This window comes from Electrona antarctica, assembly GCF_951216825.1.
Source record: "Electrona antarctica genome assembly, chromosome: 15".
Classification (NCBI taxonomy): domain Eukaryota; kingdom Metazoa; phylum Chordata; class Actinopteri; order Myctophiformes; family Myctophidae; genus Electrona; species Electrona antarctica.
In genome coordinates, this window is record NC_136796.1 from 28,619,851 (window position 1) to 28,645,522 (window position 25,672).

The 25,672-nt window shown below is 43.6% G+C and overlaps 2 protein-coding genes across 2 annotated transcripts in view; both read right to left on the minus strand.

The window, feature by feature from the left end:
• Nucleotides 1–29: 29 nt before the first annotated feature.
• atp5if1a (ATP synthase inhibitory factor subunit 1a) lies at nucleotides 30–3,004 on the minus strand. The gene is made up of 3 exons (XM_079522493.1): nucleotides 2,871–3,004; nucleotides 2,425–2,537; nucleotides 30–380 (listed from the first exon to the last, which is right to left on the minus strand). Exons 1-3 carry the CDS (start codon nucleotides 2,940–2,942, stop codon nucleotides 239–241), a joined length of 327 nt encoding a protein of 108 aa, XP_079378619.1. The 5' UTR covers nucleotides 2,943–3,004; the 3' UTR covers nucleotides 30–238.
• A 9,864-nt stretch (nucleotides 3,005–12,868) lies between these two features.
• The window catches only part of LOC306938285 (adhesion G protein-coupled receptor B1-like), an 82,995-nt gene continuing 70,191 nt past the window's right edge, over nucleotides 12,869–25,672 (minus strand). Inside the window, exons 18-31 of the mRNA XM_079522388.1 lie at nucleotides 22,636–22,762; nucleotides 18,698–18,801; nucleotides 18,477–18,579; nucleotides 18,099–18,319; nucleotides 17,890–17,956; nucleotides 17,687–17,772; nucleotides 17,073–17,244; nucleotides 16,802–16,897; nucleotides 16,625–16,664; nucleotides 15,843–16,465; nucleotides 15,679–15,714; nucleotides 15,468–15,572; nucleotides 15,182–15,232; nucleotides 12,869–14,955 (exon numbers count right to left, since the gene is read on the minus strand). Of these exons, the coding sequence (XP_079378514.1) occupies nucleotides 14,758–14,955; nucleotides 15,182–15,232; nucleotides 15,468–15,572; nucleotides 15,679–15,714; nucleotides 15,843–16,465; nucleotides 16,625–16,664; nucleotides 16,802–16,897; nucleotides 17,073–17,244; nucleotides 17,687–17,772; nucleotides 17,890–17,956; nucleotides 18,099–18,319; nucleotides 18,477–18,579; nucleotides 18,698–18,801; nucleotides 22,636–22,762 (2,029 nt within the window). The 3' untranslated portion in view covers nucleotides 12,869–14,757. The remainder of the gene's footprint in view (nucleotides 14,956–15,181; nucleotides 15,233–15,467; nucleotides 15,573–15,678; nucleotides 15,715–15,842; nucleotides 16,466–16,624; nucleotides 16,665–16,801; nucleotides 16,898–17,072; nucleotides 17,245–17,686; nucleotides 17,773–17,889; nucleotides 17,957–18,098; nucleotides 18,320–18,476; nucleotides 18,580–18,697; nucleotides 18,802–22,635; nucleotides 22,763–25,672) is intronic.

The window sequence follows — 25,672 nt, forward strand, 5'->3', positions numbered from 1 at the left end:
GTTTGGGGGAAATGTCTACAACATTATAATGGAAAGAAATAATGCTTTATTCATAACACCATCAGGCACTGTAGTGAAATTGAGCTAATTCTATAAATAATAATGGCACAGAACCTGCCACAATGCATTGTAAACACATCGTCCACACATCCTCTGAACATTGACTTGACAAACATATTAGAGTTTGCCTTTTAAGGCCAGGTTGTGATGAACAGCAGTGATAAAATATCATCCAGGATCAGTCATCGTGCTTCAGCTTTCTGATTTTGCCCTTATGGCGGTCAATCTCCTTCTGTAGACGTTCCATCTCCTTCTTGTGGTGATCGATCTCCTCTACGTGGTGTTTTCTCAACGCTGCCATCTGCTCCTTCTCCTTTTGCCTGCAACATGGTTGGAAAAGTGGTTTGGCGTGGAGGAGGGATACATATTTTAAAATTAAATAATACAGAATAAACAAATTATGAGATGTTATGGAGTAACTGTAAAGAAGACTACATGAAGTTTCAAAACAAGAGCACACAATTATAGTAAAACTGGGGGGTGGGGTCATGCTACAAAGCACAATAATAAGTATTATTACATGGCTTGGTTGAATGCTTGATTCTGATTGGTCAATTGCTGAATTCAGTGGTCTGTTATTTCTTGATAATGACCGCTCCGCTCTATAACAGACCTAATCAAACCCTCGGAGCACCTGCTGCGCCCTGCTTGATTTACTGCTGTTTACAACATGACAGCCATGTAAACGCAGTACACAATGTCATTTACAGCAGAGTAATATAGTAAGAGAGTGGTGACACTAGCGTTGACTCCCATTGTAACAATGGAATGCGGAAGTGCTCATTCTATCCCAATGGGATAGTTCCAGCCATAGGAGCAATGTTTGGAACTATAGCCTATAGGCACTCGCTTTGCGGCAAGATCAAAGCATGTCGCTACTCTCCTACTCTACACTCTGATTTACAGCTAAACCTTCAAGGTGATTAACCACCTCTGCTTCGCGTCGGTGGTTAAACGCCCTGTCGGTGAATTATCTCCCGACAATGACTACCTAGGGCAGACATTATCCCTTACATCAGTGGTTCCCAAAGTGGGGTCCGGGGACCCCTAGGGGTCATTGAGGGAGTTCCAGGGGGTCCCCAGCTAAATGATAATTAGGAACCAAATGGACCCATGGGTCTGTAACTCAGAGAGTGTACAAAGAGTGTACACAGAGTTAAATTAACATTGAATTTACTATATAAATTGGGGGAGATAGAAATGCCATTAAATGGGGGGATCCGTAGCTTAATGCATGTCACACTGGCGGTCCTTGAAATTAAACAGGTTGAGAATCACTGCTAGAGCCCTACAAATCTATGGAGGGGTCCCTGGCATATCTTTTTCAAATGGGTGTCCGTGGGCTAATTAGTGTCAAATTGGGGGTCCTTGACAGGAAAAAGATTGGGAACCACTGCCTTACATAACACATCTACACTGGCTGATTGTGTGCTCTGGAGCTTCCATCAACTTTGGTTAGAACGATTTGTGAAGTCACAAGTCTGATAATTGTGATTGTGTCAAATTGGCAGAGGTGTATATTAAAGTACATTTACTAAAGTACAATTCTGAGGTATTTGTACTTGAGTATTTCAAATTTCCAGTACTTTTACTTGGCAGGTGGTGTGATTAATTACCCAGCACCTATCGCAAGGCACCTGCCAATTGTGTGACCCAAACTTTTTGTGTTTCCCTTGTCAATTGGTGATGACGTCTAAAATCAGTTCATCGATCATTCCAGTCCCCCCTTGCCGGAGAGAAAGAAGTCCGTGTGCATCTCTTGAAAAAGTGGAGATAATTTACTAAATACACGTTTTGTGCCAGAACTTTCACATGGATATAAAACTAGAGGACCATATTTCCCTCCACGTTTTTGGAATTATTTAATGGGTGAGTACAAACGGAGCATTTATCACATTCAGGCCGCACACAATTGAAATCTACCAGGGACAGTAGCGACCGTTCTATGCCTATGATACATGAAAATTTACGAAGTTAATTAAATGATCACAGGCATTCTAGGTCTACAGCCCTATATACATTTCAGCCATTTGAAAATAGATTGCGACGCATTGTGAGCTTGTAGATCTGCTATTTTCAAAAGACTTTCATACATTTGAAAACTTGAAATGAGACATTCTACATAATGAGTACTACTTTGCACTTTAAGTACATTTTGATACCAATACTTTTACTCAAGTACATTTTGAATTCCGGACTTTTACTTGTAACGGAGTATTTCTATATTGCAGTATTGCTATTTTTTAAGTAAGAGATGTACTTTTTCCACCACTGCAAAATGGATTCAAGAGCAAGAAAAGTGGTACATCATTAGGCTGGTTGTAACCGGGGGAAGAGAGAGGGAGAGGGAGGGGCACACGGTACCTGAAGTATCTCTCCTCCTCTGCAGCTTGTCTTTTTCCAAACGCTCCTCCTGCCTCTCTCACGGAGCCTCCTCCACCTCCTCCCTTCCCTGCTCCTTTACCCAACTCACCGAGCTAAAGTATAATGTATAAGAAAGAAGAAAGAATGGTGCTTTATCGTTAATGTTTTTAAACGACTAAAGACCACCAATAATAACAGAGATAGCTTCAATGTCCAAATATCATCGTTATTTGTGTGAAACTAATTGCGCAATGCACACACATCCATTTAGATTAGAAGCTTCAGTGATAAATAAGTTCATGCATGCAATGCGTTATAAGCTTGTAGACAAACAGCCCAGTTGTTACGTCGACGCTCCTTAGCTATATGGCCTTGCTATCGTGAGCCGCCACCAGCTATTAAATACAACTTATCGTTCAGCGAGCCACAAGTCACCTTACATTTACCTGATCAGAGGACATTCGGATCTGGGAGGCGACGTAGCCCCTAAAGACAGGTCTAGTAAGAAGTTTCGCCATTGTTTGTGTCACGTTCTGTTCAGACTGTCAGCCAACTACTGTACTGACTGAGAACATGGGCGTGGTACAAAGTCATATAGACAGAGGGCAGAGCATGGGCAGAGGCACGTCTGGTCGATTCTCTACTGCCGCCTGGTGGTGATAGCTGCAAACAAACAAAGAAGCTATTAAAAAAATAAAAATAAATATTAAACGCAAAGATACCTCAGCAGACAGCAGCACAGCTGCCAGCCTTTGAAGTGGAAACACCAACAGTCCAACACCATTAAAGGCTCAGTCAGTTCAAGGAACTGTGTCTGTGTGGCACCTGGGCTCGGCTGGTCACAGCAGTGACATATGGGCCTACTATAGAATTTGTTTTCTTATCATTCAACCAACTGCATGAGTTACACCCAGTAAGAGTACAAAGGTCGACTTGCTGGATTTGCAACAGGTGACATACTGGTAGAGCAGATGTACAGATGTAAAAAGGAATTAAATACCTTTGCCATTAAAGGAGAATTCCATGCTAGAAGGCTTTCTTACCTTTATTTGTAGTTGTTACGTCCCCACCAAAGAGGTCCAGGTGTTATTTTGTGCAAAAGTGCATTATTGGCTATTTCCTAATATAAGCCCTCAATGGGGGTTGGGTTTTTGGGCTAATTCGCTTCTTTCTATTGAAATAAGTAGTACAGTGTGCTGCTTGGGATACTATTTACATTATGAAGAGAGGGGAAAGAGACCCCAATGCCCCATTCAATTCAATGCAATTCAATTAAATTCATTGAGGGCTTATGGTAGGGGAAATAGCCAAGAATGCGCTTTTGCACAAAATAACACCTGGACCTCTTTGGTGGGGACGTAACAACTACAAATAAAGGTAAGAAAGCCTTTAGCATGGAATTCTCCTTTAATCTGGTGGTAAACGTAACAGTATTACAAGGTAAATGGTGCATTTATATAGTGCCTTTACATAGATTGTGCATTACATTCACCCACACATTCATACACCGATGGCAGTGGAAACCATGCAAAGCACCAACCAGCACATCAGGAGCAATTAGGGGTTCAGTGTCTTGCTCAAGGACACTTCGACACCAAACTCTGGGGGAGCCCGGGTTTGAACTGGCAACCTTGCGGTTAACTATCCGGCCACTCTACCCCTGAGCCACTGCTGCCGCAGTGATTGATTGATTGATTGAATACTTTATTGTCAGAAATGTAATCAGTACAGGGTACAGTCAAACACATGTCCAATGGGATCACCGAAAAAAGTCCTTGCGGTCTTGTTTCCATTCAGGTGCTGGGTATTCAATTCATAATCATGACATGAAAAATAATAACAAAATTCAAATCATCATAAAAAATAAAAATAGCAAAAATATGTACAGGTTGGGGAACAAAGAAGGGGGTTATAAGGAGGTGGGGGTAGTCACTAGACTAAAGGGGGGGGGGGGGGAATCATTTCCTCTCCCTTTGGCATGCTGAAAGGTGTATTTTCAGGCCTGTTTTAAAGGACGCCAGGCATTTGCATTTTTTGAGGGAGGGAGTCAGGGCATTCCACACTTGGGTGGCAGTGCTGTAGAAGGAGAATTTGCCCATGTTTCTTTTGAAAGTGGGTGGTACCAGATCGTTGTTCTCGCTTCCTCTTGTATTGTGGCTGTGGGAGTCGCTCACTATTTTGAGGTAGTTTGTCAGGTATGCGGGTACAGAGGGCATAGAGGGCAATGCTGCATTTACAATTTCAATTGATAGTTCATTTAAGTATGTTTTTTTTTATTATGTAGTAAGTATAATAGAATGAAGAAAATGCCAGCAGAAAATGCCTAGTCTGCCTTCCTCAGCGTTGCCAACGCTGACAACGCTGAGGAAGGCCGACTAGGCCAAAACGCGTACGTTGTCTGCTCATCAGAGGTAAATAAAAGCATGTGAAAAAGGTCATATTGAGTGCTGGCATTTTCTTAATTCTATTATGCATCATCAAGACCTATAAGGATTCCTCTAACCTGGAGTGTTGCGGGTTGTCTGCCTCGGCAGTACTCTTCTCTTATGTAGTAAGTAGCCTAGTATTAACCATAACCACCGATGGTAACCTGTGTGTCAATCTAGTTCCGGTGATACAGGCATAAAAGCCCTGCTACTGAAGGGAGAGGACAGAACACTCACCCATCAAGTACTGTATGTGGAACCCTAACACAAAGGGAAGCAATTCCCACACTGACAGAGGTAGAAGTCTAGTGGGTGTGTGTGTCACAGATGATTCATCGTGGAGAGCCGCAGATGTAGGGCCCTCCCTGACACAGACAAAAGCTCCGGATGTTGTTGTATAGTCCTTCATTGCCTGGCCAATGAATCCGTGGCCCCAGGCTCCTGCCCCTCTTTTCTTCTTTTTCATGTCAAACAATTTCTTGTAGGAGGAAGTGGAACCCTTTAAAGTAAACATGACATTTCGAATGTGCATGCACCTTTATTTTGTGTGTGTGTGTTTGTGTGTGTTTGTGTGTGTGTGTGTGTGTGTGTGTGTGTGTGTGTGTGTGTGTGTGTGTGTGTGTGTGTGTGTGTGTGTGTGTGTGTGTGTGTGTGTGTGTGTGTGTGTGTGTGTGTATAGTTTACATAGATACTCCACTGTTACGTTCTTAGTCTACGCATGATTCATGATAACTACTTTTTATATATGTGATGTATGCCATGCTTTTGTTATTGCTTAATGTAAGTCGCTCTGGATTAAGAGCGTCTGCTAAATGCCTAAATTGTAAAATTGTAAATTGTAAATTGTGTGGCCTAGGAGTTACATGACATTTTGTTTGACTCGGATCCACAGATAAATAATGTAGAAATAACAGATCAGCGTTCCGATTATTATGGGTCAATCCGTTCCTGCTGCACCTAACAGACATAAACAAATTGTTAAAGTGTATGTTTGTGTGTGTGTGTGTGTGTGCGCGTGCATGCGTGCGTGCGTGCGTGCGTGCGTGCGTGCGTGTGTGCGTGCGTGCGTGCACACGCTTGTGTGCGTGCATGCACACGCTTGTGGGCGTGCGTGCACATGCTTGTGGGCGTGCATGCGCATGCATGTGTGCGGCACGTGTGTGCACATGTGTACTGTATGTATGGATATACAGTATCAATGGACTTCTGGCTGAAAGCAGACAGCTATACCTGATGGATTTGCTCACTGCAGCTCACCTCGCTGGCTGAAGTGTTGCCATAGGTAATAGTATCCTGGCAACAGCAGCAGCACCAACCTGAGCAAAGACAAAGTAAGGTGACACAGAGCTTACAATATGTGACACAGTGATTGTCCTTGCATGAATGCCGCGCTTTCACAGTAGCTCTGCCATGCTGCTCCTCCTCAGCATTAACTTGCATTGCAGTATTGTTTTATGTAACATTATAAACATTAATTAGTATGAGGCATGTATAGCCTATGCATTTTTTAACTTTGTATGCTTGATCCATTCAGGTGCCTTCAAGTGCCTAATTTGTACTTGGTCGTACCATGTTGTTGTTCGCCAAGCAATCAGCAAACTGATTCAGAGCGATAAATGAGAAGCACTTCCCAAACCCAACCCTAACTGTTTATCCATCTACCCAATAATTTATTGCACATTAAAGTTCTCTCATCTTAAATGCATTCTTACCTCTGAATCTGAGAAGCATAAAGGATTGTGGATATACAGAGCTCTGACTGACCATTTCAATCAGGAATGGAGGAGTCATTTAAGTGGTATAATAGCCTTGTGTTGCTATAGGATATCATTTATGTGTTAACTTAGCCTATATTGTATAAGAGACTAAGAGTATTTTATAAGATGTAAATGTATTTCCTTTGGATGTACAAACTAACTGCATATTTCAAAGACTGGAAACAGCACAGGCAATCAAGTTTGAAGTCAATACAGGTACTGTGTTGAAATTCATTTATTTTAAATCCAATGGAAAATCAATCGGGAGCTAACTATTTCCGTAGACAACGCCCTGGTAACGTCTGTCCCAACAGCCAGGAACCTTGGTGTTGTCCTGGACAGTCAGCTCTCGTTCAAAACACACATCACAGCTGTCACCCGATCCTGTAGGTTTACACTCTATAACAGGGGTGGGCAACTTTGACGATGGAGAGGGCCACTATATTTCCACACTCACTCCCTAGGGCCATATATTACCGTCGTAGCAAAAATAGCCGATCTACAAGCTCAAAACGCTTGTAGATCGGCTATTTTTGCTATATTCGAATTGAAATCTTGAATTATCTTTTGCAATTTTTGAATTAGAATCCTGGAAATTAACAGTTTTATGTAATTTCAAATGCCTTTAATTATACTTGTGTTGAGCAAATGAGCTACTAATTTAGACTGCAGTAATTCAAGCGGATCATGTTTAGCATGTTGTGGAATTGTAAACAGCTGAAACCAATACTATAATCAGTATTCTGACATTAACCTGAGGGCCACATTAAGTGAAGGTGGGGGCCGCATGTGGCCCCCGGGCCGCCAGTTGCCCACCCCTGCTCTATAACATACAACGAATTAGACCGTTCCTCACCCAGGAGTCAGCCCAGCAAACAGTCTTGTCAAAACTTGACTATTGTAACTCTCTCCTTACTGGCCTACCGGCATGTGCACTTAAGCCTCTCCAATTGATCCAAAATGCCGCAGCTCGCTTGGTCTTCAACCAGCCAAAATTCTCACACATCTCCCCCTTCTCCGCTCCCTCCATTGGCTCCCGGTCGCTGCCCGCACAGAATACAAAACTCTGATGCTGGCATTCAAAGCAACCAAAGGTATGGCTCCCCCATATTTTGCAAGTATGATCGAACCCTACAAACCCTCCCGCGCACTCAGATCAGCCAACACGGGGAAGCTGGAAGTACCGTCACTAAAAACGCCGGGACAACGCTCCACACGTCCCAAACTCTTCTCCCTTCTGGCTCCAATGCACTTCCCATTACAATCAGAACTGCAGCCTCACTCCCAATCTTCCGCCATAGTCTGAAAACCCACCTTTTCAGACTCCATCATGGCCTGTAGCCCTTACCCTAGCGGCCTAGCCCCTTAGATAGAACTTTATGTAGACTAATAGATAGCATTTTATACAGACTTATAGCATGTTACGTAGACACTAGACGGCACTAGAAATTGCATTTTATGTAGTCATAGCACTTTAGTATGTATAGTATAGTATAGTATGTTCATTATATAGATATTTATAGATATTCCACTGTTACGTTCTTATACGCATGTTTCATGATAACTACTTTTTATGTATGTGATGTATTGCCATGCTTTTTGTTCTTGCTTATTGTAAATCGCTGGATTAAGAGCGACTGCTAAATGCCTAAATTGTAAATTGCGCACAAGCAGGGCGCACAAGTAGCCTACTGCTACTAACTAATGTCCATTACTTACAACTGCTGTTCTAAATCCTTTAAACCCGTTATTGACCTTATACCAACCTTGAAGGTACCTTAGTTACGTCACCAATAAGGGACCACCATTCTTACCCCGACATACATAGGCTACATACATAGCCAGCCAAACATACCATACATACCCAACCAAACGTACCTTAGTTACGTGACGTCATCAGCCAATCCCTGATTGGCCGATGGACAACACTGACATATAACAACCGACATATGCAGCCGATTACAGTACTTGCACGCTCTGCAAGTAATTATGAAAATGTTGTCTGCTATTGTTGATGTCATCCTGCTAACATAAGATTCAAGACATTTATTTGTCTCCACCTCTTGGCCGTCTGGCTAGCTGGCTTGCCAAAGTACATCGCAAAGTACATATTGCACTAATGCACTGTGAAAGCATTTAATTTTATCTCCCGTCCTAGTCACCCACCCTTAGATCTCCATATCTGCATATATGGAGCCGGCCAGCAACTCTACATCTGCAATATTACTATAATTATTACTATATTTAAATAAATTTTTTTCAACCCTCAAAATGTATTTTTGTCTATGTTAAATCACACCAACACAAAATATTTTGTACATTGAGAATTTTATGAAATTCCTGTATCAATAACGTATAAAGGTGTCCGTCTGAGCTTTTATTCAGCCATTGGTGCAGCGCGGGCGTGCACTCCCGCATGTTGTGACAGGAGAATAGCGCTATAAATAAAGGTATAAATAGGTATTCTAAAGTTCTATGTTCCTTATGCCAAGTCGGTTATTAGCCTCTCTTGGTCCATATGGCCCCTGTGGCTAACATATGACCAAAATGGAGGCAAGTGCACACTCCCTCCATAAGGAACCACTCTCAAACTACTGCTTGCACTTAGTTATTATGGCAGTTTGACAGTTTTTCATTCAAGAGTCTTCTTGGGTATGGGGGTGGGGGGATCAACACCAATCAAGGGGAATGGAGAGAGAGACTGAAAGCACAGCCATAGCTCAAGTGGTATAGTGTGCTTAATTTGTTCTTTTGAATCACTGAATGACTGCCACACGTATACTTTTCCTCCCTCGCTGTGCCTGCTTTTCTGATAAGGAAAAGAGGTCTGACTCTGTGATTGCTTTAAATAGCAGTCATCACTCAACAAGTGGACTGTGGCCGTGGCCTGTGGATGTGTTTTAGGGATGTGCCAATGAGACATTTTGCCCGATATCCGATATAATTAATATTGCTGTCATGGCCGATAACCGATATTACCGATGCCGATATGATCTCATTCTGTATTAAAAAATTATAATAATGTTGTCCATTCTGAAGAATACTTGTAACAGGGTGTCTGCACTGCAGGCTTAGGCATTATATTTAATATTGTGAGCTTGTAGATCTGTTCAAGCTGTTACTTTGGGCTTGTTTATAAAGACAGACTGATTAATCGGACCGATTCAATAATCGGTCTGATTGATTAATCAAACCGCTGGCGATTAATCTAAAAACAACTAGAATTGGCCAATACTGATGTGTTGGCCGATTAATCTCCCATCACTAATAAAAAGGCATTTGAGGCTAGTGGATGTGTCACTCGGTATGAGAGACCATTTCAACAGGGCTTTTAAATCCCTTGTTAAAATGTACTTTTATTGAAAGGCCTTAAAGGTATATTCAGTGATTTGACTTAATCTAAATATCACTTTGTTTTTATTTTTTTCTGGATAATCCTCCCTACTATAGAGTGTGCTGACCATATAAGGAGTTCCTCCCTGTCCCCAGTGAGCCCCTGGGGTCAAAAAACCCTAGTTTCAGTTTTGGTGGCGGGTGGCAAAGCCTTCATCCAATCAGGATGAGAGGGGCCTTCCTCCAATCATGATCGAGTGGGGGCTGGCCTTGATGCACATGCTGTTGGCCTGTGGCACTTCCCCCCCACTGTAGAGCGTGCATGTGCACATTTTGTTACCGGGGCGGACTGGGTGGTTTTCCAAATCACTCAAATCACTGAATGCTCCTTTAATTGCTTTCCTTCTCAATGCATTTTATGTTATACATGTTAATCATGTGTTTTTATTTAGTTGCCGATTTTATTTTACAATTTCTTTAATTTGATGTAAAGCACTTTCTATTTGCATTAGTGCAAATGGAAAATCATAGTACAGAGTCACTTCCAAGAGGGGAGACCTTAAAAGAGCTCATAGCCAGTAAGTATTCTTAGATGTATTCTTTAGGGAGGTTAGCTAAAATGGTGCATTTATATAAATGGTAAATAAATGACACAACAGTGCATTTGCCGGAGGAAACCATGCAAGGTACCAACCTGCACATCGGGAGCAATTTGGGGTTCAGTGTCTTGCTCCAGGACACTTCGACACGGAGCCCACGTTTGAACTGGCAAACCTTGTGGTTCCCATCCGGCCACTCTACCCCTGAGCCACCACCGCCCGATCATAGCTATCATGTGATGATGGCAAACCACCACAGGAAAACAGTCCTTCAACTCCCCAAAAAGGTAGGTATTAATCAAAAGAAATTCCCAAATCTCATCCAGCACTGGGTTTGTTGCATGCTACTGGGTCATATACACACTAATGCTCAAGGGTTCGTATGGAATGTTATTCTCCCTGCATTCTTTAATCTTTCCTAATTCCTATACTCTCAGTTAGTTACCTGTAACCACCACTAATGTCAGCAAAAACCCTGGCTGTATTCATTTCATTCAAGTTTACACACACACTTTGCCCTCCATATACGATCTAGTGCACAATACACACCTGTTTACTAACAAGACAGCAGCTCCTCATTGCCAAATGACCATACCATGGGCTGAACTCTTACCCAGGTTTTGAACAGCTAAGCCCTGATGAGTTGATTGAATAGTGTGAGCTCGATCAGTCCCTGCCTGCACCTCACAGCAGGGAACAGCAGTACAGAAGAGAACAGGCAACATATAAGCACACACATAACACCACCTTGTAACCATCTGGAAGTTAAAGCAGTACACGTACAGCTTTAAAAACCAAGATGTGACTGTCTAACAGTAATACGGTATTAACAATTCTGCTGTATGGCTCAGAATTCTGAGTGTTGAGTGACATGAAAAATATCGATGCATTCCTCAATGGATGTCAGCTATAGATATTCTGTTCAAGTGTAAACATGGTCTCTCCTCCTACATCTGGTAGATGGATTAATGAGGTACTTACTGTACTGCAATAAACTAGAGAAAATTAATAATATGACTTTTCTGGACTATAATAAAGACACTATCGATCACAGAATACACATCATTGTTGTAACTCAACAATTGCATGACATTATTGTGGGGGACGATTTCTGGCTTGAAACATGGGATGCATGAAGATGGAAGCAGTGTATTTGTAATGCTCTATACTACAGACATTCTCTACCTCATCCACCCTGCGGATTAGCATCTGCTGAAATTCTTCTCTGAGCTTTAAAGCTGTGGTGAAGTCTATTGACTTAGGGCTCCTCTCCATCCCTCACACCAATAAGCAGACCCTAGCCACCAGGCGCCAACATTGGACTCTTTCAAGTCAGCACTCAGGCTTTTAGCAATTTTTTGTTTTTGTTAATGTAAAGCATCCTTGGAGTTTTGAAAGGTGCTATATAAATTCAAGTTATTATTGTTAGCCATTGCTGGAAAATTGGTTCTTAAGCTTAAGTGAAAATGGTGTGATATTATAGAGTGCTGACCCGAGAGGTTACCTGACACATTGAGCTCATCACCTCAAATCCCATTATTATAACAGAGTTACAGGACCCTAGACATCCTTCCCTTTCAATCTGATTATTAAAACATTGATCCCTGGAGCTCGGTTCTCATTCAAGCCATGCATTTTGCTTGGCAAATGACTTAAAATGGAGCAGCACTGAACAGACCTATAATGGAGATCTTTTCCTTATGCCTTGGAGCAAAATTACAGAACATGGGGGTCCAATTAAAATTAAGCAAGAAAAAGCAGAGGAGAAGTGTATACTGGAAACAAGAGCCAGGACAACTAAATTTGAACATTTCATATTTTTAAAAAGGTTAACATTGCCCTAGAATCGTCTGTGTTCAACAAAGCCCACCATGGCTTCCGTGGTGTGAAAATAGAATAAAGGGGTGTTGTGCTTTCATCATCTTACTGTCATATTTTTACCTGAGAATTATGTCTATACTTGTGTGGTGCAAATTGGTACTAGAGGCTTTTACTGTAACTTGACAGGTTATGATTATTTATTTTCTAAAGAATGCATAGTTAATTCATCAATGTTATTTTGTTCTACAATGCAGCATTTCCTTTTTAGATGTGGCCATCATAACTTTAGACAAGGAAAAGCTTTTTCATTTCTTGACAAACACACATGGTTAGAAGCTTATTTTCAATCCTGACCAGAAAACCAAGTTCTACACAATCACATTAATGATTGTTTCTTTCCAAACTAGAAATGAATTAGGACATATTGCTTAATGTAAATTGTATTTTGTTTTTATTATAAATAAGTCACATTCATTTTGTGCTCTAAAAACTGTACATTTATCAGAGGAAGAACAGAGTCAAACAAGAGACAAGGAGACATACGGACATTCGATACAAGGAAGTTTAGGACTGGATTAGGAACTCTCCTATTCCCCCAATCGAGCCTGGGGCAAGGGTTGGTTTTACCGACAAAGTTATCAAAAAACACACTGTTACAGAAGACATGAGGTTCAGTTACTCCACACCGTATTGCGCTGGGTACAAATGTTTAAGCAGTTTAGAGATATTCATAGGCCAATATTCATCCTACACATCTGCTTTTTAGAAGTACGATGATCTACCTGTCACAGAGACCTCCAAATATGGAGCCTTGTGCTAACAATCATCTATTGAATGAATTCCTGTAGGTACTGATACAGATTTCATTATACTATAATCATTCTCATAGTATCTATATGCTATATTTTATAACATGTTATAAAAGTTTTTAAACGTTGGTAGGAAAAGAAAAATCTGCCAAGTCATTTGCTTGAGCATCAAGCGGCCATCATATTGCAGTAGTTCAACACTGATGGATTAAAAACACAATTCATGTGTTGAAGTCTTTCTTTAGTCGCAAGAGATCATAGCATAGTCCCACAAGGCTGAGAAACTAAAGTGGCAATGACAAAGGCTCTTCTCTGTATGACCCAAGATCCACACGTATGACTTGCAAGAGCTAGCATGATGCTGGCTGGCGGTCGAGAACGGAGTCTGTCAATTGCGCCTCCTCCATCTTGTATCATCATTGTCCAGCAATATCCCAGAATGCATTGCTCTTGTGTTCATCTCAGACAGTGCTGGTGTTTTGGCATGTTAAGCAGACAACCAGTAAGTACAGGGTGGTGGAACCGCCACGACCTTCATCACCACATGTACATTTGTCCCAATGAGTCCAATTAGCTCATGACACTCACATTGATTGCTATGTTTTTCTCCTTTCTTTTTTTTTTAAAGATAGGGTGGGTGAGGATGACACATTGTTCACATAATAAAACATTTTTAAGTCATGGGGAACACAATTTAAAAAGAAAAGTACAGTTAATAAAAATGATAATAATAATTCTGATTACTAAATGTAATCATAGCAGTAGTACTAATAATGGTGATAACTATAACTAAAGATAACTAAGACAAGCACAATGTAAGAATGGTCAAGCCTTGATTCCAGTATAGGCATCAACATATTGTCTGTATACATTCTGTATACAGTCTCTCAGCAGAGTCTCATATTAAAGCTCTTGGGGAGCAGTTAAAAGTGCACAAAGCACAAAAAGTAATAATAATTCTTATTATTATAAACCACAACACCAACAGCAGATGGATGTGTCCATGGATGTGTCCATCTGCCATAGCGAAGATGCAGACCTCAAGCAGGAAGCTAGTCCATGTGCTCTCCATTCCTCATCTTCCCTTGGAAGGTAACTTGGCCTCTTCAGGACCTGCCAAGTGTTCCGGCCGATCCCCATCACCCTCCAAAGAGTGTGGGGGGATCACACCATTTATTTATTTACTTTCTGAGCGAGTCGAGGGAAAAAAGAAACGCAGGCTGCTGTGCCCACGCCTCCTGAGCCCAAGTGGAAGGGAGCAGGAAACTCCAACAAACCCAAACCCCTTGCCACGAGAACTGACTACTGCACAGCTAACTCGCTGACTTTAATGACACGTTGCCTTAAGTCCCATGCTGAGAAGCTACACCGAAACGAGCAAAGCTACAACACCTGGACTTTCCCAGCTGTCTTTTCCTTTCCTCGCCGTTCTCTGGCTCTCTAGGTTTTGAAGACATGGATTCTGGGGTCCTACTCTTTATCCTCCCCTCCCCTCCTTGGTTTCCTTGGTTATTCTTGCCCTAAAGGGTCCTCCCAAGCCAAAAAGGGTGACTGAGGTGAAATCAGGTGGCTCGTGGCCCCCCATTCCTCAGACCTCCGTCTGCAGGTCAATAATGTCCTGCCCCACCAGAGGGATGCTGGTGTTTGACTTCTCCCACTCCACGGAGTGCAGCTCCAGAGGTGAGGCTGCGAGGGGCTCCAGGTCTTTGCGTATCCATGCAGGGGGAGACTGCTGCATTCCCCGGACTCCCTCCCACGGCCTCTCCAGAGGGGCCTGCTGCTTGTCCTGTTGATAAGAGAGAAGCAGGGTTTTTAGTGCTTGTCAACCCTCAGGTCCTGTATATATAATCACTTTGTATTTCACCATTTGGTTAATGTTAATGTTAGCCCAAGATGCTTCTGAGGTGACTGTGATGATGACAGTAGTAGTTATAAGGTGTCATTTGGACATTATCATTGTGTGTCTCGTTTAACTAAATTTGACAGTGTGAGGTCGTATAAGAACAACTCACGCTGTGGTTGGTTTTGTCACTTCCACCCGAGGACACACTCCATCTCACAGACTGTAAGAAGGAAGGAAATCATCCTTATTCATAATGGCCTCATCGGTAAGAAAAATACAGTTTTCTTGAGGTCACCGTTAAGACCACAACTATAAATTCTGACACTTCGTATTTCTGTGTTTGGAGTATCTGCTGTGATTGCATCTATCTGTTAGATGCTCTGTTTTGTCATTCATTTGTTGCATCTATCGTCATGGAGATGGATGACATTGAGGGCATTGGTGTGCTGTGTTACCTTGCCGTCAGAAGCAGGGGATTCTCTGTCCTTCTCAGCGTGATGCATCTTCCTGTTCAGGTCCTGAAACATGTTCTGGTGGCGCTTCTTTGTGTGCATAATTTTCTACAGGAGATGAGGAAAACCTGTCAAGAACGCTCACACACATCTTCATGTATCTAAGATGTACCATTCTTTCAATCAAGGACAAGAGTAAAAAGAGGGTATTTACCTCAAAGTCTAACTCAGCATAGCGTGATTTCTGCCTCTGTAATGAAAGGTTGCACAAATAAAATGCTGTTAGTTTCATTTGTTGACACATTTCACAACTTCTGGCATTGTACATCAACCAAAGCTATTATTGTATGTCTTGGAGGTCTCAAACCAGCTCCTCACCTCCAGAGAGCTCATGGAGAGTGTGGAGATGGTCTCACTCTTAGACATCATGGAGTTCATGGACTCAAAGGTGTTCTCTAGGCTGCAATTAGTGATGTGGGACTCGCTGGACATGTTGTGAATGTTCTGGATTGGTGAGTCATCTCTCTCCGAGTATGTCACGCTCATCTGATCGGCAGGAAGCGATTTGAGCCCGAAGGCAGCCTGCGGCTCTGCAAAAGGCCCGCTGAGGTGGACCAGTCGAGTCTGGGGAATGTGCTCCACGCCGATGTTGTATTTGGTCGGGTCGTCTTTGGGCTTGGACCTCAGGGTGGAGGTGGTGTTGGGCATGAGGATGTAGCCGCTGCCATCGGGGCAGCTGGTCTCCGCTTGGCAGCAGAGGTCTGCGTCCAGCTGCTTGTAGAGATCTCCATCGCAGACATACACAGGCTTTCCGCAGGATGGGTCGACGACGCCCGTCAGCCGACTCTTCTCCCTCTTAAGGGTGAGGGTGTGGCTGGAGTACTCAGGGACAGCCTGCATGTGGCCCTTGCTGGGGTTGGACGGCAGCGTGTGGAAGTTGGGGCCCATGGGGAGTGGCATCTGTGGTGGTGGCATCTTCTCCTCGGAGGAACTCTGCATGCCTTTTAAAGACAAAGAGGAAGAACTTGTTAGGGTAAACGTGCTGCGTTTGTGGTTCAGAGACCATGGCTCCCTCTCATGCAAGGTCTTTGGTTTTTAATTGCACGCCTCGCAATATTTTAATTTCAAAAGCAATGTGAAAAAAAACAAACAATTCTAACCTTGTCTCCTGGATTCTCCGTCCTTTTCGAAATCCGACTGCTGGTAAATGTAAGAGAGAGAGAGAGAACAAACGGATGAGATGCTGCTATTGGTGCTTAATGTATGCACATATTCATTTGGGGGATAAGATACGAGGCACTCAGGACATTAAACAGGCAATAAGCCAGGAAATTCACCGTATGATGGCTGTGACCGTTCTGAAGAGAGCTGCCAGAGTCTCCATTGCCGTCATCCTTACGGTCGACAACTCTGCACTTGACTGCCTCCTGTACCTAATGGACCGAGGGCAAAATCAAAGATTAACAACTGCGCTCGGCTCAGCACACTCCATAAAAATCTTTAGCTAAAAAAACATCTTGTATTAAACATTTTATTTCCAGAGACTTTTCTGTCTGTCTGTCTGTCTGTCTGTCTGTCTGTCTGTCTGTCTGTCTGTCTTTTGCCCACCTCTCTGCGCAGGATGCAGTGGACCATGACAATGATGAAGCCCTCCAGCGAATCGAAGACGGCGAAGAGGATCTGAAACAGAGCGGAGCGGCGGTCTGTGATGGCCAGGACGGCAGACATCCAGGTGAGAGCGAGCAGAGGCAGAACAACACAGGAGCTCCAGAGTGACGCCCTGCACGGCGGGAGGAGAACAGCAGGTCAGACAACAGCAGGTCAGACAACACCACAAAGCACATTATTCACTGTTATTATAACCCCCCTCCTCGTTTGACCCATTTAGACCTGTGGATGATTCTACAAAATGTCTTCTCTAAAAAGAAAACCTCTATGTTTAAAGTGTATGTAATTGGCCCACCGACCCCCATCTGAAAATATGTTGTTCCAGGGACATTAAAAATGTTCGCTCTGAAATAATATATATTCAAAGATTTGCGCCACATTTTCACGATTTTTCAAAAATAGCAGATCTACAAGCTCGTAGATGAGCTTGTAGATTTGCTATTTTTCAATAGCTAAAGTACAACATAATGCTTAAAACACCGTCCTGAATGGGTTAATGTCATCAGTATACTTAGTAATGGAACTGATGAGGGCGACCAATAACGCATACATACCCAGCTCTCTCCTTCAGCTTGATGTCAGTGATGCCATCCTTGGACACCAGCTTGTTGAACACCAGAATACCAATCACCATGTTCACCTGGAAGGGAGCAACATCACAGGTCATGCGTTTCATTGTACACTGTCTGAAAGTGAACCGACAGCATACCGTGAACATTATATTAAGCTGTGTTGATTTCTATCACGTGATACATACCAGGACTACAGCCGCTGCCGGTCCAACAAACAAGTAGAGGAGGCCATCTTCAAGAGACAGCCAGCAGCTGGAAGAGGGAGAGAGAGAGAGAGAGAGAGAGAGAGAGAGGGTAAAATCATTATTAATCCAGCAGAGTAAAGAATGATTTGAACAGTAAAAACAAACAGATAGGGTTGAAAGCAACAGATCGGTATTGAACATTAACTTACTAGTTGACAGTTCCATATCCTTTAGCCTTGGTGAAACCCACAGAAACAGCCACCACCAATGCAGGAAGTCCCCAGCCTAAGCAGAGGAAGCGTTTGCGGATGATGCGGTTGCGCAGACGGCCTGTCACAGCCATGTAGGACTGCCACGCTTCCGTCAGCACCCAGCAGAAGGATGACAGGAAGAAGAAGTGGAGGAGAGCAGCAACAAGAGTGCACACCACCTGAGAGGAGTGGAGGAGGAGTAATAGAGGGGAGAGAGAGAGAGGAGAAAGTATGTCAGCGACATCGCTACTCTCAAAGTCCCCACAGCAGTAACTATATCGAAAAGAGAGAGGGAGCTTAAAAAGCAATGGGATTGGTTAGGAAACGTTGCCGTACCTTGTTGCGAGCCTGAGTCTGTCCAATGAGAATTAGGGCATTGGAGCAGATAATGGAGAGGCAGAAGTTGATGAGAATAACAGAGCGCTCGGAGCGAATGTACCTGGAAAGAGAGAGACAGGGGGGTAGGGGATGAGTATCAGTGACAATCACACAGTTCCATATGATGATGACACACAGTTTCCCCAGAGAGTGGACCTTGCTGGAGATGGGAGACTTACTTCCACACCGAGACGTATATGATGATGAGAAGCAGCAGGGTGAGAGAGGAGACCCCACAACCGACGATGAGCGTCACTGAGGGAAGCAGTGCCTTGTCCATGTTCTACAGAGGGAGACAAGACAAAATACATGCCTCTGTTAGTCTCTGCTTACTAACACAAACACACACACAAAGTCAGAGAGGGACAAATATTGACACTGGCATCAAAGCAGGAAAGTTTCTTGGCTGCGGGCTATCTGGAACTGCAGTCATCTCCCCATGGGCAGACAGCTGAATGGCATAATTAGGCCACAGCTCGGGCAAGGTGACCCCAAGGTGAACATCACAGAAAGATGGAGCTGTTGGCTACAGACGTGACTGAGGTCACAGCATCTCCCATTTGAGCTTTTGAAGTGGCAAATGATGCGAGAAGGATGTGGGCCATGTGTCTCTCCTCTGAGCAGCGTGTGTTTATCCGTGTCTGTGGGTACTGGTGTGTGTGCCTGTACTGTATGTATTCAATTCTCCTGGACATCTGTGGTTGTGCGTTTCTTTCCCAGGCATTAGTCTTAACTTCCATAGAAACCGCCCAATTACAAACAGCCATTTCAAGCTCACCTTATGTCTGTTTCAATGCCATTAACGTCACAGTCAGTCTTTTCCACTATCTGTGAGATTGAATGTACAGTATGTACGTGTGGCGTGTGTGTATGCACTATGCGCTCTGTGAAATTGACTGTATGTGTGCGCATGTGTGCGTGCGTATGTGTGTGTGTCTCTGAACTTGCAGTTCTTCCACAACCCCTGCAGGAAAGGACAGGTGGGCCATTATCACCTGTGCATTAATCTTCCGCCTCCCAGCCCCCACCCTGCTGTGCTCTGACAGAAGCTTAGTTCTAGCCACTGCCTGTGGCAGTTGACCATCTCTGTGCCTCGAACATGCCATGCCACAGAGCCCCTGGTGGCTGACAGGGAGGAGGGAGAAGTCTGTACACCGATTTCCTTGCTGTCAATTCACCCGTGGGGTGCAAGGGACTTGGCTCTAGTTGCCACAAAGAACCTCTCTCTGTCTGTCTGCCTGCTTGGTTGGCTGGCTGGCTTACTCACCTTCCCGCTGCCAGGAGCTAATTGGCTGGGATCACTGTCAAATTGCACAGCCGTCTCGTCTCACACCTCCTCTGGAGACTCGCTAATTTAACACTCTCTGATTTAGCCCCGTTGCAGAGGAACATGTTAGAAGGTCTGATCGTGAAATGTTGAGGCTTCGAGTGAAGAGGCACCTTGTTGTAGAACTTTGTAATAACCTCTTCTCCTTTATAATTTCTGACAATGGCTTGTTGAGAGGCATCAAAGAAAGGCTTTCTAGAAATAGATTCTAGAAAGGAAAGACCTCCAAGGTAAATGGTGCATTTCCGGCTGTTCTACCGGCCACTCTACCTCTGAGCCACTGCCGCCCAAGGAGACTTGTTTGTATCTTATTCTGCACTCCACACAGACAGCCAAGCACAGCTGGCAAACATGCTACGGCCCATGACAGCCAAGTAGTAAATTAGTGCCACCATAAATTTGTTTCAAAATCTATCCAACGACATCAGAGCCACCCAAAACAGATGGTCTCCTTTTGCCTCTACCTTCAATGAGCCACAGGAGAGGTAATACATAATAATAACCAGAGTCAATATGGCATGTTTCCTCTTATATCCATCCCTGATTCCCAGTCTCTCTATCTGTGTAGATACTGGAGCCAGCGGGCCATGAAGTTAAATCCAGAAAGCCAGTTTGACCTAAATACGAAGCAGCCTTGTGTCTGTCCTTGACCGAATACTTCCTTCTTGTTTCCCATAAATTGTAAATCAGATGAGAGGTAAAAGTAATGAGCGCAGAGGGAGGGAGGGAGTGAGAGAGGGGGGGGGGGATTGGGGGGGAGAGATCCCACCAAGGAGGTCTTAACCAGTGCACATTTTCATTTGTTTTAAAAATTGAATACCCAGGGTGCACCAGCAGCACCACACTAATCTTGGGTCTACTGGTCAAGGGCATTGGCTGGGCTAACTCCCACCAGGCCTCGCAACACACATTCTGATTGGTGCAGAGGTCCAGAAGTCAGACCAAAGCAAATGAGAGGTGAAAACACTGCAGTGTGTCCACGTTTAATCCACCACTCTCTCCCTCTGTCTCTCACCGTCTCGCCTTCACTTTTGCTTTCTGTTCGCCGACAGCATGCAGGCGGTTGGACAAGGCATTGAAAATGTCCACAGCAAATGCTAGACAGAGAGGCTTTATGAAGATAATGAGAGAAACCATCGGTGCATGAACAAACGCCTGTCTCCCATTGGTCAGCTAGCATGGCATTTCCAGAGGGACACTGGGCCACTGCGGCCAGGGGGGGTGGGAGGACAGGAGGACGGGGTAATAAGAAATATTTGCAGACAAAATGATTGGTGCAGCTGTCTCAAGGCGTGTTACGGAAATAAATATAGGGGTCGGCCCTTGAGTCATACAAATACAAGTCACGGCAACCACAACAGGCTTTTAGGGGACACAGTGGCACAGTCGGTAGTGCTGTCGCCTCACAGCTAGAAGGTCCTGGGTACAATTCCCACTGGGGACGCTGTGGGCACTGGGGGCGTGTTCCCTCCATCAGTGCCCATACCCGAGGTGGGGTTGGCAAAAGGGCCTTTCTGTGTGGAGTTTGCATGTTCTCCCCGTGTCCCCTAGGGTAGGTACCCTCACAAAAACATGCAGTAATCCTGATCTCTAAACTGCCTATCCCTGGCCAGCAAAAATGGGTTGCAAAATCGTGGGATAAAAATTATAATAATAATTTAAAAATAACAGGCTTTTGGAAATAAAAATAAAAACGTAGGTCAGATTAGAGATGGATAGTCTGAAAGGGAATTTATGAAGCTGTTGTTATTAGTACCTACTGGCCAGTGTTATCGCGTTACAAGATTGGAGAGCATCTGATTTTGCAATTTAACATCTTAAGGGGAAGAAACCATGTCTTTATCTGAACTGATAAGACCAATGCCATCTGTTGATTCATTGTCTGTTATTTTGTTCACTGCAGCAAACTCAGTTGCATAGCAGAGACGGGCAAACCATTTTCTCTGACCTGGAGGGGTTTAAGGAGGGAGGATGAGAGTTAGAGGAAGGGGGGTGCGTGCGTGTGTCTGTGTGTCTGTGTGTGTGTGCGTGCATGCATGTGTTAGTGTGTGTTTTTCCCTCAATATCTCAGTTTACCAAAAATCACACAGAAGAGCCTTTGCTGCAGAAGCGTTGCCAGGGCAACTGGAGAGTGAACACAGTCTAAAGGGACATGATTTGACTCTTCATATTATTAATATAAAAATCAAACAACCCTGCAGCAACTTCTACTGTGCAAACCATTATATATGCATATACAGTGTCTTTCAAGATGATCTATTGCCAAATGCCTTCAAACATATAAGTCAGGAATACTAAATGGTGGTTGCATGGATTAATTTGCGCAATGATTGAATATAAATCTTTAGATAGATATTTGATTTATTACAAAATCACATGCGAAATAAATATTGTATTGGCCAATGTGATATAATATAGGACACTACCTTGCGACAATAAGTCATTGCAAACGAGTGACAGAGAACACATCGGTGAAATAACACGACAATGAAGAATTCACAATATGTAATTCGTTCCTATTCAATCTATGCATCCATCTCGATATTTTCAAAAAAAAAGTCGACAGGCTAATCAATAATTATTCTTCTGGTCAATGGCACCTGCACAGTGCACAAACACAGACAAAGCGGGGGAGGTATTATTATAGCGGATCGCTCGAAAAATAACAACGCCTACGCTTTTCGTTTCACATCACCGGGCATGCATGCAACACGAACGAAATTAAGATGCAGAGAGAGGGAGAGAGAGGGGGGAAAACAATTAAGTAAACACTCTCAAAAAAATACTCACCGAATCTGGGTTTATCCGCGATAAAATGGCGAAGGTAGAGAGGCTGTCACACACGCATTTGGTTCTGAATGAATCAACGGCGACCACTCTGCAGCTCCGCGCAGACCAGGAGCCAAGCAGAGAAGAACTGTGCAGGAGAGGAGAGGAGAGAGGCACACGGTTTAACAGCATAGGAGGAGAGATTTATCTGACAAATACCTCGCAGCAGGAGGAACTCATCTCGAAGGCAAACATGTTTCATTTTTCAGATGAGCCTTCCCACCACCAATAAAACGTGGATTATCACCCTCATGTTGAAAACGATGACAGGCTATAGCTAGACAGATGGAGATTAATTCATATTGCATGAGATTGCACCTGTAGCCTATACGAGTTCTACATTTATTATAATTAGCCTAATTGCAATTCCATTCATATTTTTCATAATTATCCAAAATAAACTAATTTCACAATAAATGTCATGTAACCCAAAAGGTGGACAATGCAACTCGGGAGATTCGAGTCCTAATGATGGCTCGGGCCATGATAGGCGCTATTAGATTAATAATGCCCAGGAGACACCATGCATGATTAATGGTGACATGCTGTCATAAACTGTGGGCTATGCATTAGCTCTACTAATTGACAATCATTTCACAGCAGCAAGACTACAGTACACACACAAGTCAGCTGGGCACTGGCAACATTTCCTCGATGGCTAGGAACTGGATAAGTACAATATGTTCCCTGTTTTGTAACAGGGAGGGTGAGGCAATGAATGGGATAGGAGAATGAACAGTGATTATGAATTCGTCAACTAAAGCTAGCCTATTGGCTGGATTTGTATATAGTTAATTGGTTCCTGAATGGGGCAGATTGGTTGATTGATGTTGTATTGACAAATATGCATACATAATTATATTTGTAGTAGTAGCCTACATATCTGTCCAAAAAGTTATAGAACACAAAAAAGCTTGAGAGCTTATTTTGGTTCTTTGAGTGTATAATGTGTGTAAACTGAATGCCACTTCTGAATAATCCCATCATTCAAGTTAATGTGTCCCCTTCTGCAGCTGCAATGTAATGTTAATGTGTCCCCTTCTGCAGCTGCAATGTAAGCTCTGGAAATAAGGGTTAATGTGTCCCCTTCTGCAGCTGCAATGTAAGGTCTGGAAATAAGGGTTAATGTGTCCCCTTCTGCAGCTGCAATGTAAGCTCTGGAAATAAGGGTTAATGTGTCCCCTTCTGCAGCTGCAATGTAAGGTCTGGAAATGGCCAGGCTAGCTGGCCAATGTGAGATAGTAGCCTATTGAACTGTAAATTCTCAACAGGTTTTGTTCTGAATCAAACCTATTTAGCTAATAGGTAGTATTGTGTGTGTGTGTGTGTGTGTGTGCGTGCGTGTGTGTGTGTGTGTGTGTGTGCACGCGCGTGCATTCAGGGAGGTTTGGGTTTAGGGTGGGGATTCACTGTGCTCAGTGTACTGACTAATGCATGTTTTGCTACCTTGGTCACCTTATCACATCATGCAAATGGAGAGGTGTGGCGATGGCATGTGTTCTAAAATGGCTGCTGCTTGGAGTATTCCTCGTACTGTTTTGTATAGGGACCAAACATGTGTTTCTGCAGACTAAACATTGACAGCCAGAACTTCCTCTCTCTGCCATATCCACTGTCTCCTTCCTGACATTAATCATACAGTCCAGAATAATCTAATGTGGCTGCAGGCACGTCAGCCTCCTATCTCAAAGGAGATGATGCAATTACATTTTCTCCTCTTTCGCTTTTCTTCTACTCTCTCTCCAATGCCTTTTGTCTTTGCTTTGCTTACTGTGTATGTCTCTGTGTGTGTGTGTGTGTGTGTGTGTGTGTGTGTGTGTGTGTGTGTGTGTGTGTGTGTGTGTGTGCTTGTGCAAGTGTGCATGCACGCGTGTGTGTGTGTGTGTGTGTGTGTGTGTGTGTGTGTGTGTGTGTGTGTGTTTGTAGTGGAGGGGGTTGGTCCATGTAAGGTTGGTGCTGAATGCATTTTATTTGTTTTTCTGTATTCCACAAGTGAACAAATCTATCTAAATGCAAATGGTGCTCCTGCTTAGTAGAGGGCAATATGGGCCAGAGGCTGATTGATCCAAGCAGAGACTTTTCATAATTCATCTGAATGCATCAAAGTATCTTTACACACTCCTCCTGCAGGCTGTTAACCTCCACCATGAAAATTGAGATGAGCAACAGAGAAGAGACTTCTCCGCATCGTGTTTGGATGGATGTTCTGCTGTCTGACCGACAGGTGTGGGATTTATTTGACCTGTACATCTTGCTGTCATGTTTGATTCTGGCATGTCTCTGTCTTAAGGCCAGAAGAACATGTTGTTACATCTATTGTCAGGGTGACTGTAGCTCTGACTGCTTGTGAAAATTTTTATCTTTGTACTTGTCCGGCTGGATAAGAGCTAGCCAGCAAAATGGGCACAAATGTACATTTTTACATGCAGGTAAAGTATAACTCATGCATTGCATGCTTTAAACGGCTATTTCGACGACGACATTTGATGTTGAGGGAAAAAAGGAGGGGGCCTAGTAGAGCCCTGGGGGACTCCGGTATAGGGTTTAAGTGGTTGATTCATGTAGTGTGTATGTGTTTCTCCCCCACATACTAGCTGTGGCCTTTCTAAAGACATCCTGCTGAACTGTCACTCTGCCATTGTTCTGAGAATCAGTGAGGTTGTCAGGGCGTTAAGCTGGCCTGTCAGACACTAACTATGCCGGCCGGGCAGAGCTGGCCTGTCTGTGCCACTTTGCTGCAAGACACAAGGGCGCCGCGCCGTGGCGTGGTGTGGCTCTGTCCTTGCCAGCAGAGATGACTGACGTGAAAAGAAGTGACGCCACGCGGTTGCTCTCTCTGAGGCGAGTTATAGGAGTCTGCGGGGGCTTGAATGCAATAACGCGCAGTGACAGATGCATGAGTGAGAGGGCGGTGGGAAGAGATACAATGACAGTGATACACAGACAGACGCACATACATACAGTATAACACACACACACTGAATTAAAATAAAGATTT